Raw genomic sequence first — 13,791 nt, 5'->3', positions numbered from 1 at the left:
TAAATCAGTGGCCACATATATAGTGAAATCACTACAAAAACCAGTATACAGTATCATACGACTTTGTATGTCAGCCTGTACTTGTGATTAGCATCATAGTGATGTATTATGGTTTTAGTTTTGCATTGTTAGCAATTTTAATGTAATCTCTGTTAGTAAATGTAATTTTTAGTTGTTTAATGTAATTTTTAGCTGTTGTTAGCCACCCTGAGTCTGCTTGCGGAGAGGGGAGGACACAAATTTAAAGTAAATAAATAAATACTTTTTACCTTGAGAGTTAATATCAGACTATGTTGGCTTAGACTGGTGAAACCATACAAAAACAAAGAGCTTAACCTCATTTATCCCTGGGAGTAGTCCCAGTCCTAATCAGCTCCTCACACAGCTTCCATTACAACTTTTTTCTTAATTGCTGGGAGGATCCTATCATGAATCTCCCAGCATCTCATCTAATATGCCCAGTCATAGGGGCAGAGCACACACTTTCTACACATGTATGTTCTGGGCTCACAAGCTACCAACTGTGCGTGGAGAAGGGGCAAGACCAACAGCCTTTCCTAAGATCTTCCTCTATAACATTGATTTCAATGTGTGTGTTGTTTTGCTCTCTTTTGTCTTGAAACCAATAAGATTACCCCACAACTGTTTTAGGTATACTCTAGAACAGGGGTGTCAAACATGCGGCCCAGGGGCTGAATGAGGCCCCTGGAGAGCTCCTATCAGGCCCCTGAGCAACTGGCTCTTGTCTGCTTCCTTCTTCCTCTCTCTTCCTTCCTTCTGCATCTCAACTTGCTTTGCAAGGCTTGCTCAATTGCACAGGAACTACAGACTGAAACCTCGATTTTCTCCATTGGTTGAGGCTCCTTCCCCTCCTGGTCTCCTGGGGAGGAAGGGAAAGAGCCAGAGCTTCCTTTGCCCAGTTCCCTGGATCCCATGGAGAAAATACAAAGAAAGCACCTTTAAGAACAACTGCTAATGTTTTAAGCATGATTTATTAATTTTTTTTTACAAAAAATCTTTAATCGTGTTTGTCTGTCCTTTAAAAAGTTTACATCTCTGCTACCTAATCTTCAATCGATACACACATGGCTCAGCCCAACACAGGTCTCATTTATGTCAGATCCAGCTCTCATAACAAATGAGTTTGACACCCCCTGCTCTAGAATAAAGTTAGCATGTTTTATCTTAAGCATTAAATGTTTTATTAGGATGGTTTTTAACAGTTTGTTTTAATATACTGCGCTGTAAAGCCACCTTGTGGACCGTGCTTTCTCAGAAGGCTGCTTAGAAATGATCTAAGTATATATCTTCAGCAGCTATAGAGCGTCAATATTTTTAAAAATAAAAGTCATTTGCAAAAAAATAACATTTATGATCATGTGATCCACAGCAGTGATTTCTTTTGTTCTTAAAGGTAACTTACAGAAAAGGCCTCCTGTTTCCGGGCAATGTCAGTGTTCCGATCACTCCAGTCATAAAGGAGTTCCTCCTCCTCGCAGTCATTGATCCACATGATTTCCCTGCTAGTCGCTTGGATGATGTTCTGCAGCTGGCGCAACTGGTCCATTCTTTCAAAGGAGAACCTCTACGAAAACCAGAACGACAGAAGTCATGAAGCTTTTAGTGTTAAAGATGGAAAAACAAACAGTGGCACAACTGGAATGAAATGTGACAAAGAACGATAAGAACATGAGAAGCCACGGTGGACCAGGCCAATGGCTCATCCAGTCCAACACTGTCTCTGTGTCACACAGTGGCCAAAAAACCCAAGTGCTATCAGGAGGTCCATCAGTGAGGACAGGACACTAGAAGCCCTCCCACTGTGTCCCCCAAGCACCAAGAATACAGAGCACCACTGCCCCAGACAGAGAGTTCCAACAATATGTTGTGGCTAATAGCCACTGATGGACCTCTGTTCCAGATTTTTATCCAATCCTCTTGAAGCTGTCTATGCTTGTAGCCACCACCACCTCCTGTGGCAGTGAATTCCATAAAATTTGATAAAAACATATCACTCCAGATAGCAACTGGCTTCAGCAATTTATGCGTTCTGGCCATATTATTACAGTTCAAACTGTACACTGAGGTAACATTGCATCATCACTTAGTTATAGAAATCAAGCAAAACTGTTTGCTTTGAACAATTTATTCTGGTTTGGCTGGCCCTTGTATTTCAGCAAGCATTGTCAAAAAGTTTTCAGACACACCTAAGAACTGTAATATTGGGAGAGGAAGTCTGATTTTTTTTTAAAAACGTGAACAGTCATAGATATTTTAAATTAGTAAATTGTGCCATCAAGTTGCACCCGACCCAAGGGGGTTTCAAGGCAAGAGATGAGCAGAGGTGGGTGGTTTGTCATTACCTGCCTCTGCATAGTAACCTCAGTCTTCTTTGGTCTCCCACCCAAGTACAGAACCTGCTTAGAGTCTGAGCTCTGTTGAGTTCAGTCCAGTCTGGGCCATCAGGGCTCCTAGTTTAAAGCAGTGGGCCCTGCAAAAGGCAGACATCTGCCCATCATGGAGCTTACAAGCTAGAGTCTGATGGTTGGGAATGAACTTAAAAAGGGATGAAGAGGTGTGATAATGGCAAACGTGATCAAGCCAGGTAATAATAGACAGTTATAGCTAGGACGAAGAAGGGTGTGGTTAAGGACAGATGGGATGATTTCAGGAAGTATGGTTTCTCCTACTAATGGACAGAAGAAGTCCATTTACTCAACAAACAGCACCAGAGCCCTCTCCTGACTTCAGTCTGGAAACCACAGATGAACACCAAACCCTGCACAAAACTTAAGTTTTACAAATTATGAATAAAGCGCATAGAGCAAATGTGGCACATCCGCCCTCATCGCCCTGTTTCTGGAATCTATAAGAGTCCTGGACAACATGGCTGATAGCAAACATTCTGCTGCTGAGCAGAGAACACACATACTGGAGAACAAACATACTACAGAAATTAAGAATGCATTTTGTCTTACCAGGAGGTATTCGTACTCCTCTTCCAGCTGATGAACAGCAGACTTCTCACGCTGTGGAAAAAAGAAAAAGAGTAACTCTTGTGGCTAGTAAGCTGGACCAAGAGCTAGTTTGGTGTAGTGGTTAAGTGTGCGGACTCTTATATGGGAGAACCGGGTTTGATTCCCCACTCCTCCGCTTGCAGCTGCTGGAATGGCCCTGGGTTAACCATAGCTCTGGTAGAGGTTGTCCTTGAAAGGGCAGCTTTGTGAGAGCCCTCTCAGCCCCGCCCACCACACAGGGTGTCTGTTGTGGGGGAGGAAGAAGATAAAAAAACTTGTGAGCCACTCTGAGATTAGAGTGGAGGGCGGGATATAAATCCAATATCTTCTTCAAGAAAGAAAAGACAGGAGACCTAGAGGTTTTGATTTTCACACAAGGGGTTTTGGTAGAAACCACCCCCCCTCAAAAAAAAAAAAGTCCGGATATTTTGGGCAGGAGTGCCCAAATTGAAGCTCAGGAGCCACATGTGTTTCTTTTTACACCTACTGTGTGAGTCTCAAAGCCCCCACTGCCCTGCAAGCCCGCTTGGAGAATGCATTTAAAGTTGCTTTCTTTCCACCTCTCCTACCCCCCCCCTCCATTCCCCCATCTATTTGCTTGCCTGCCTGCCATCCTTCCTTCCTTGTGGCTCTCAAACATCTGACATTTATTCTGTGTGGCTCTTACATTAAGCAAGTTTGGCCACCCCTGATTTAGGGAAACATTGTTTTAGGGGAGCATATTTAGGTTACAGCTCATTGTGACTGGTGGCAAACAGGCAGGGACCAATGATCATCACAAAGAAAGAGCGCTGGTGCTAAGGGAGAGGAACAGCAATTTCCAACATGGTACCTACCCAGTGTATTTCTTGGTACCAGTTTGCAGAAAAACCCAAAAGGTCTTGGATAGAACAGGAAGAAAACAAGGGGCTTTAGGTCACTCTGTACCACCTTACTGGCTAGGAAGGCATGCTGATCAAAGAAATCACAGCCAACTGCCCTCAGTTTGGCCACAGACACTGACTTTCTTATGTCTCTGTGCCTGGCAACCTCTACCTGTACGGCTGTGCAAAAAGCAATCCCTCCCCTTTCTCTGAAAACTGAAATCAAGCACAGCTTCCTCCTCTCCAAAGCAAAGAAACCATCCTCCCCACCCACCACCCACCCCATGGCAACTATTTTGTGGAGGTGCACAACATTCTGTCTCAATGTTTCCAACAAGACTGCAGGCTCAGCAAGGTGGGGATGCCAGAGGAGAAAAGCATGAAGGAGGTCCTGTTACCAATCACACAAAAGGGGGCAAGGGAGACACAAATATTCTAACTTAATGCAGAAAATGAGCAAAGCAAGGGTGTTGTGTGTTGATGAAATAGAGCCTTTCTCTTAGCCAGACTTCAACATTTAACTCACGGTTGATACAAGCTCTATATTAGATAATATTAAAGAGAAATAAAGATAATTATAATACAAATGTTCAAACACTATGAGGGAACAATCCCGTCTCTAAAAGAGACCAAGTACAATGCAGAGACGGGATTGTTCCCACATAGTGTTTGAACATTTGTATTATAATTATCTTTATTTCTCTTTAATATTATCTAATGTACAGTTTGTATCAACCATGAGCTTCGTGCTTTTTTTGAATGTGTTGTACATGGTTTTTCCTTGATTTGTGTTGTTCAACAATTAACTAGCAGTGGAACCAACAGGCACCGGACAGTAGTTTAAAACAGGCTGTGGTTTATAATATCTTACCAGATCAGTTTTGACTTTGTCCAAATGCCAGCGATAGTCTCCAATGGAGTTGTGAAATCTCCTGTGCTCAGCAATTTGTTGTTCTATGATTGCCGCCTCAAACCCCCATTTCACTGCCTCCATTTCAGCCTGATGGCAAATTGGGGGGTGGGGGTGGGGAGAGAAAGGAAGAACAAGGCTTGTTATCTGCAAGTCATTCACAAGGCACATGTGCAAACAGAAACAGAAAAGGGACCCATGAGAAAAGGTATACATCCCATAACTGCTTTACACCAGTTGTCCATCCCACCAATAAAAGCATCTCTATAGTCAAATTAAACAGTAAAGGGGTGCAAAAATAGGTGCGGTCACAGACCAAAAAATTCTCCCAACTTTTCTCCCAAAAAGGACTAAGGCAGCTCAAACTTTAACAGGACAAAGCTGCTCAACAGCAGAGCAGGCAAGTGCAGGAAGTCTTCTGAGACGTTCCGACAAATCTCCCCCAGACTGTCCTGAATTAGAGAGGCACCCAAGAGTCAGGATACAAAGCTCCCATCGCAAGGGCAAATCCAGGGCTTTTTTGTAGCAAGAACTCCTTTGTATATTAGGCCACATACCCCTGATGTAGACAATCCTCTAAGAGCCCTGGAAGCTCTTGGAGGACTGGCTACATCAGGGGTGTGTGGCCTAATATGCAAAGGAGTTCCTGCTACAAAAAACCCCTGCGCAAATCCATTCCTGTGCAGCCTCTTTTTCTCCACAGTAGTAGAGCAATCAAGTGGGGGCCACAGTTTGATCTCCCGCTGCTACTCCTGACAGAAGGGCTTTCAAACTGTGTAAGTAATAAAGTAAGAATATTTGCAATAACTTGATTTTGAGAGTCTGGTTATTTCATTCTATAAATGAGAGGGGCTGGGACAAAGATACACACAGAAATCAATTCACTGTTGCTAACTTCTATAGCCCCTTCACTGCCCAAAGCACTTTACAATCTTTACCCCATTTCTTTTCACGGCACTCCTTTCACATGCCTATTTTATGGATGAGGAACTGAGGTAGACAATAATTTCTTGCTCACCATCATCCAGCAAATCCAGTAGCTGATTCCCAAGCTTAATACTAGGCTGATGAGAGAGCTTTTCTTTTTTTTTTCTTTTTTTCCAAAACCAAGTAGCAGACTTTCAGAAAATCCATGTGACTCAGACAGCAATAACACTGCTACAAGCCACACCTGTGCTTGAGCGAAGCTGGAATGACTCCAACAAGTGAAGCCATTTTAGGTAGTCAGCCATCTAAAAGTTACACAGGACTTTGACCTTCCTCCTTTCCGATTGCCAGGACTTCAAATACCAAAAGAAGTGACAAAACAAACCATTTATCAAAGTGTGTGAGTGTGAACAAAGGGTGACCCCAGCCCAGCCCCACTGTACGCCAGAGAAACCTGACCCAGACCTGCTATTTTACTATCTGCAGAACTGTTAGGAAAGTAAAACAAAACACTGGTGAGAAAGCAGACTCTAGGAGGAGGGACTTCCCACATTTCAGATTGCAAACACTGCTTTGGCAGACTGGACTTTTTAAGCTGTAGTGAAGATGCCAAGGGAACGCAAAACAAGAGGAGGTCAAGATAAGATAAGGAGGTCAAAAGCACCTAAGTAATCAAACTGAAGAGATCCATTTATGGCTGGTTAATGTAAGGGAGCTTAAAAGGGCTCTCAGCTTCCCTATAGTTCCTGTGAAGACACAGTACAAATTGCCTGTCCTTCAGGACCCCAATATACATGATGCTGTATTCCCAGGACAATGTTTATTGTATTTACACAGGATGGAGTCTGTCCATAGCTTGATATGGTGCAAAACCCTAAAGGATTTCCCAAAAGACTGCTACAACCATAGTTAAGGTGCACAGTCCCTCAGCTGGAGGAAATATGTTGTTAATGAAATAGCCGCTTCATGAGCACAATCGCTGCCAGGAAAAAAAAGTTATAATAGATTCAGATAGATCATTTAGTCTGATCCTCTGTTCTGCTCAGATAGATCATTTAGTCTGATCCTCTGTCAAGACTTTAAATTCTATATAATTATTTAATTATTATTCAGGAGGAGGTGGCAAGAATACACAGAAGAATTATACAAGAAGAATCTCAATGTCCCGGACAACCATGACAGTGAAATCGATGACCTTGAGCCAGACATCCTGGAGTGTGAAGTCAAATGGGCTTTAGAAAGCATTACTAACAACAAAGCGAGCGGAGATGATGGTATCCCAGTTGAGTTATTCAAAGTTTTAAAAGATGCTGCGAAAGTGATGCACACATTATGTCAACAAATTTGGAAAACACAACAGTGGCCACAGGATTGGAAAAGATCAGTTTATATTCCAATCCCAAAGAAGGGTAATGCCAAGGAATGTTCAAACTATCGCACCATTGCACTCATTTCACATGCCAGCAAGGTCATCTTAAAGATCCTACAAGCTAGGCTTCAGCAGTATGTAGATCGGGAACTACCAGAAGTTCAAGCTGGGTTTCGGAGAGGTAGAGGAACTAGAGATCAAATTGCCGACATTCAATGGATTATGGAGAAAGCACGGGAGTATCAGAAAAATATCTATTTCTGCTTCATTGACTATGCTAAAGCCTTTGATTGTTTGGATCACAACAAACTGTGGCAAGTCCTTAAAGAGATGGGAGTACCAGACCACCTCACATGTCTCCTGAGAAACCTGTATAAGGATCAAGAGGCAACTGTCAGAACGGGATATGGAACAACTGATTAGTTTAGAATAGGAAAAGGAGTTCGACAAGGATGTATATTGTCACCCTGCTTATTCAATTTATATGCATCATGCAGAATGCTGACCTAGATGAAGCACAAACCGGAATTAAGATTGCTGGGGAAAACATCAACAACCTCAGATATGCAGATGACACCACTCTAATGGCAGAAAGTGAGGAGAACCTAAAGAACCTCTTGTTGAGGGTGAAAGAGGAGAGCACAAAAGTAGGCTTGAAACTCAACATCAAAAAAACTAAGATCATGGCATCCGGCCCCATCACACCTTGGCAAATAGAAGGGGAAGACATGGAAGTAGTGACAGACTTCACATTTCTGTAGCCATGAAATTAAAAGACGTTTGCTCCTTGGGAGGACAGCTATGGCAAACCTGGGTAGTATAAAAGTAGAGACATCACCCTGCCAACAAAAGTCCATATAGTCAAAGCCATGGTATTCCCAGTAGTAATGTATGGCTGTGAGAGCTGGACCATAAGGAAGGCTGAGCACAGAAGAATAGATGCTTTGGAGCTGTGGTGCTGGAGAAGAATCTTGAGAGTCTCTTGTACTGCAAGAAGATCAAATCAGTCAGTCCTAAGGGAAATCCAGACTGTTCCCTGGAAGGACAGATGCTGAAGCTCAATTACTTTGGCCACCAAATGGGAAGGGAGCACTCCCTGGAGAAGTTATTCTTCATTGGTACCTTCATGTGTAAAACAGAGATGCAATCACATGGGGCTAGGGCTGTGAGTCAGTAGAAGAACCTCTGCTTTGCAAACAGAAGGTCCCAAGTCTGTATGAGACTGGGAATTCACTGAAATTTTACATCTTGGGATGCAGTTATAAGAAAAAAGCAAAAACAGGAAAATGAAAGATAAACAAATCCCTGTAGAATGATTATGTAAATCCACTCAAGCTCTTTGGAACAGACTGGATATCCAATTTTATTCCATCAGAAAAAATGGACACCAAAAATAAGTATCATACACCACTAAATACTGAAACATGCTAAAACAGTCCCAGAGAATTGAAAATGCCTGCTGCTAATTTATCATTGCTATTCTCTGCCTTCTACCTTTTCTTTCTTTTGATGGTAATCCTCCTCAATTCAGCAAGCAGGAGGATTAGCTGAGTTGTGGGGAAAGACTCAAATACATTTGAATGGTCTCCAAAAATACTAGCAACTACAACACATAACATAACATCACCTTGGGGTTCTGACAATCCACTTAGATATTCACAGAGATTTACCTTCTGCTGCCTCATCCAGTTCAGACAATCAGTGGTCACACGTCTGGTGTATTCATCCCATCCTGATGCACTTTGGGAACTATAGCCACCACCTTTGGAGCTGGCCCTACGAACGCGGGGTACACTAATGGCTTTGAAGAGTGCACGCATCTGCTCTTGAAGCTGAAGCAGCCTAAAAGAAGAAGAAGATATTGGATTTATACCCCACCCTCCACTCCGAAGAGTCTCAGAGTGGCTCACAATCTCCTTTACCTTCCTCCCACACAACAGACACCCTGTGAGGTGGGTGGGGCTGCAGAGGGCTCTCACAGCAGCTGCCCTTTCAAGGACAACCTCCGCCAGAGCTATGGCTGACCCAAGGCCATTCCAGCAGGTGCAAGTGGAGGAGTGGGGAATCAAACCTGGTTCTCCCAGATAAGAGTCCGCACACTTAACCACTACACCAAACTGGATAAGGAATCATATTGGTGATAGCTAAGAACATCAATGGTTATTTGGCAAAAAAAAATAAGAGAAAGAGTGTGAGGCAAAGTACCCTGATTTCCTCCCAAGGGTTGATATGAATATTAGCAGGCCTACTTCATCTTGCAGGTGTCCATTATTGGGCCTCCCTGCCTACACCATCTTTATCTCTTTCAAGGCCAGATTCAGAACTGCTGTAATTAGTTAATCATCAGAACTTTGTAGTCAACTTTGTAGACAGATTGGAGTGGGGTGGGGGAGAGGAGCAGTGTAATCTTCTAGAGGGTTCCAGTACACAAGTGCCCTGACTGGATGTTAAGTCCCACCTGACGCCAGATGACAAAAGACTATAACTAAGCCATAGACACGAGGGAGGCCATGCTAACTTTGGGATTCAACAGGACAGTGGCTCTGCCTATAACAAGCTCCACTGCAATGGACAGTTACATGAAAACCGCTTGAGCTTGTTGCTTGGAATAAGACATTTAAAGGGTGTCCCAGAACTGGTAACAGGCTGAGGGACAATCGTAATACCTTTTCTGGTAGAGCTCACAAGGCTGCCCCATCTGTCTCATCTCTCTGATTAGACCATCAAGGATGCTCATTTGTTCGTTTGCCTGGGCAAAGCAATCGTCCAGATCCCTGTTTCTGCTAATCTGGATACCATCTCCATACTTCAGTTCCTAGACAGGAGAGAATGAACTAATTGTTATATGATGTCAAAGAAGTGCAAAAGCGATGACACTTGAACAAACTTTTAAAAATTCCCAAAGAGCACAACAGACCAACAGACTGAACCATAGAGAAATAGATGCTATGGAAATATCCTTGCACCAGAGGGAAGTATTCCACTTTATAAATATTTGCAAGCCTCTTGTCAGAAATACACTGAACTAATGAAGCAAGTACTATTAGATATACTGTGCTTTTAATGAGCATCTGCCACACTGGCCCCATCGATGGACCTCCTGATGGCACCTGGGTTTTTTGGCCACCATGTGACACAGAGTGTGGGACTGAATGGGCCATCGGTGTGATCCAACATGGCTTCTCTTATGTTCGTTATATTCTCTTGCTCCCAACATTGTTCTAACCACAACCACAAGTTATTTATATTCCTCCTCCAAAATTAAGGAAATTATGGACTTTCAAGAACATAAATTAAATGGGCAGTAAAAAAAGAGCATAGCAAAATGAAGCCATAGTACTCTGGCAATGGTCAAAAGCAGAGCTCTTTTTCATACCAGTTTTCTCCACAGTGCCACCTAATATTCATGATGGAGTCTGTCTGCCTGTGCTGGAAAGATAAACTAAGGCAGGGGCTGATCTATGTGGGTCAAGGTAGTTTTAAGTGGCCTTCATAAGATGGCTGAACCATATGAAAGCACCCTTTGACCCGCCCCCCCCCCCAAAAAAAAACAACAATCTGATGCTAAACAGGTCAATGACAGAACAGCTCCTGCAAGTTTTAAATAAACACAGGAAGAACCCCCCTGGGGTTAAACCAATTAATTCAACATCCTGTTTCACACAGTAGCCACCCAGATGCCCCAAGGGGACAACAAACAAACTTTCCCTTCATGTCACCTCCCAATGTTTATATTCAGAGACTTAATGCCTCTGAATGTGGAGGTTCTCTTTGGTCACAATGGCTACCAACTACTGACAGAACTATCTGTCTAATCCCCTTTTAAAGTGTTAAATAGAACCTAAGTATGTAAGCTGCATGTTGCTCTCTTCAGGGCAACAGATCTGTGGTAGAACACTGGTTTACATAGAGAAGTCCCCTGATTCTATCCCTAGTGTATTCATTTGAAAGGATCTCAGTGGCAGGACTAATAGAGATCCAAATAAGGCACCTTTCATATGTTCTTGAAGTTAGGAGATACCAAAGAACAAAGGCATCTGACAAGACCACTACTGCCTCTTTTAGTGAGGCAAATTTTCTTACCAAAAATGCTAAAATGCTGTTCTGCACTCTGAATGAGCACTCCCCGGTAGCATGTGTTAATAAAAGATTGTAAAATGTATGTGCACCTCCCCCTTTTTTGTCAGAAAAGTGATTTGGCTTTTGCCTAGCTCAGAGACTTGCTGAGGATAAGAAGTAGGCCTCTTGAGAATCCCTTCATTTAAAATGCCACATGGAACATTGTAAAGTTCAATCTGAAATAAGTTTTATTTAACAGGCATGGCTGGGTTAGGGATAGGCAAGGGTTGAGAAAGCTGAGGTAAGTGTTATTGTATTTGCAGGTTATAATATTTTTAACAGACTACAGGGTATTGTTGATGCTTATTTCATAAATGTGCGGTTCTTAACAGTGAAAGATTTCTTTGTCTTAAGAGATTTCTTCATACCAGCAACATGTGTTCATAAAGATTAATTTAACTAACTTAGTTTCCGGGAGGCAAGTACTTTCTTCCAGTACTTATCTCTCTCCTTGTGAGATTGTAGCATTCCCTTTGACTCTGGAGGTATCTAAGACTATTTTTTTAACATAAACTAGGGGTCCTGTCAGAGATGAACCCACTGAATAACTTAGAAAGAAATAGTTTCCTAGAAGCAATATTCCTTTTTTATTTTGGTAGACTGGCAGTTTCAAACTACATACCAATCTCTTCTGCCAAACCTGATCATCAGTTCTTAACATAGTTAATAAATGGTTTTTAGCCTGGCTGATGCTTAGAATACAGTTCCTATTTTAAACTTTTCCTCACATTCAGGTTGTATTCAATAAGGGCAAGGAGTTGTGTTCCTTCACTTTAAAAAGTGACTTTGTCTGATTCCCTTAGACAGTCATACCAACTCCAACTGTCTGGCCACTGACTTGCCAAAGAGGACAAAGAGCCTCAAAAGACCCCTTTCCTAGACACACATCTGCTCTTAAAGTTCTCCTCAGCTGGTGCTGGGGGGGGGGGGGGATGCACACAGGTAGCAGCCTGTCAATCAAACTCTGCATTAGAGTGAGGTGTTGACTCTACCTCCCAGCACTCTAAAATAGCTGCTCTAGGAAACCTGTGTTATGTACAGTCTGTCACAGCAGCACTTATATTAACTTGGGTGGAGTAGCAGCAGAAGCAAAATCAGCCTAATTAAGGCCGGATATCTCCACAACCACATTATCCTCTTGCCAGCCCGACAGCAATCTGGCCATTTTCATTTTCCTTGCATTTTTCCTCTGTACAACCTAAGCACTCTAAATGTTTGCATGGAAGCAAGATTTAGTGATCAAGTTTGTTCCATCTGGATTTTTTTCTCTAAAGTTCTGTCATACCAACTGAGAAAGTAATCATTCCCTTACAGCCAATGCGATCAGGAAACAGGGTGCAGACTGCCAAAGCAAGAAAGCAAGTAAGAAAGAAAGGTGCATCAAAAAAGGAGAAGTAGGCAAGGATGCAGACCTTGCAATGACACTGGAACTGGACCCTAGTTTAGTATGCCTATGGTAACCAATGTGAGTTAAGGATAAACTGGAAAGCCAGCATGATGTACTAATTAGAGTGGTGCTTTCACACATGCTAATTCAATCCACTTCAGTGACCATTCGCAAATGGATTTTGCCACTTCACACAGTAAAATTCAGTTGTAAAGTGCATTCAAAGTGGGTTGAAAGTGCATTATTTAACGTGTGTGGAAGCAACTAGGCCATGGGAAATCCCCACTCTGCCATGGAAGCTCATTTTCAATGCACTTTCAATCCACTTTCCAACTGGATTTTACTGTGCGAACCGGCAAAATCCAGTTGCAAAGTGCATTGAAAGTGCATTATTTAGTGTGTGCGATAGCAGCCCTAGTGACCTTGGACCAGTCATGCTCTCAGCCTAACACAAGCTGAGATGATAACATGGAGGACGGATGTTGTATGCTGCTTTGGGACCCCCATGGGTGGGCGAAGTGGGGTATATATATAAAAATAAAGAAATAAATTAGTTTTTCTGGGGAGCAACAGAGAAGAAAAATAAATGTAGGTGCTTCTACTCAACCCAAGCTGGAGTATCACATATATCTCCATTTTAACAAACCATTCCAGTACACTTTTTCTAAGGTCTGTGTCCATGCTTGTTTCTTCAAAGCAGTGAAGCAGCAGCAGGTACTTATGCATTCATTTAGACTCAACACTTACAGGTTGCACTATGAGTTCTGCACGCATGAGACAGTCTGAACAATTCTGCAGAAGTTCCTGGATGGTGTTCTGGCTTCTGGATATGGTGCCAGTTCCATTTTGACTGGGGAGGGAGGAAAGAAGAAATACATGAACAGCTGAATTAATCACTCTGTTGTAATCCATCACAAATTAAATATTTTCCATAGGAAAGCGGCACACCTTGCTCAAATGAAAGTGTTGCAATCCGCGTGGCTTTGCAAAGATCCACATGATATGCCGGCCCCTCCTTCTGTGGTCTCCTAGCTGAGTTATAATGCTGGGTCAGCAGCCTCATATTAACCACTGTGAGAAGTTGCAATGGCTCTATGAAATTGGTAGGTGTATAAATGTGGAAGTTTTACTAAAGCAAATATTAGCTGGGGGACACATGGTAGTGCTTCCCATCCTTCAAGCCCTTCTTCAAAACGCAC

General features: G+C 42.6%; 1 protein-coding gene across 3 annotated transcripts in view; it reads right to left on the bottom strand.

Annotated features, from left to right (window-relative positions):
• Positions 1-13,791, bottom strand: part of DSP (desmoplakin) — a 63,311-nt gene that overhangs the window by 31,772 nt on the left and 17,748 nt on the right. For all 3 annotated transcript variants that reach the window (XM_060244201.1, XM_060244202.1, XM_060244203.1), the window contains exons 2-7: positions 13,340-13,442; positions 9,753-9,901; positions 8,757-8,928; positions 4,752-4,880; positions 2,979-3,029; positions 1,424-1,585 (exon numbers count right to left, since the gene is read on the bottom strand). In XM_060244201.1, the coding sequence (XP_060100184.1) occupies positions 1,424-1,585; positions 2,979-3,029; positions 4,752-4,880; positions 8,757-8,928; positions 9,753-9,901; positions 13,340-13,442 (766 nt within the window). The remainder of the gene's footprint in view (positions 1-1,423; positions 1,586-2,978; positions 3,030-4,751; positions 4,881-8,756; positions 8,929-9,752; positions 9,902-13,339; positions 13,443-13,791) is intronic.

The sequence above is a fragment of the Heteronotia binoei genome, chromosome 7 (assembly GCF_032191835.1).
Source record: "Heteronotia binoei isolate CCM8104 ecotype False Entrance Well chromosome 7, APGP_CSIRO_Hbin_v1, whole genome shotgun sequence".
Lineage (NCBI taxonomy): Eukaryota > Metazoa > Chordata > Lepidosauria > Squamata > Gekkonidae > Heteronotia > Heteronotia binoei.
This window is presented reverse-complemented; position numbering and strand designations above follow the sequence as displayed.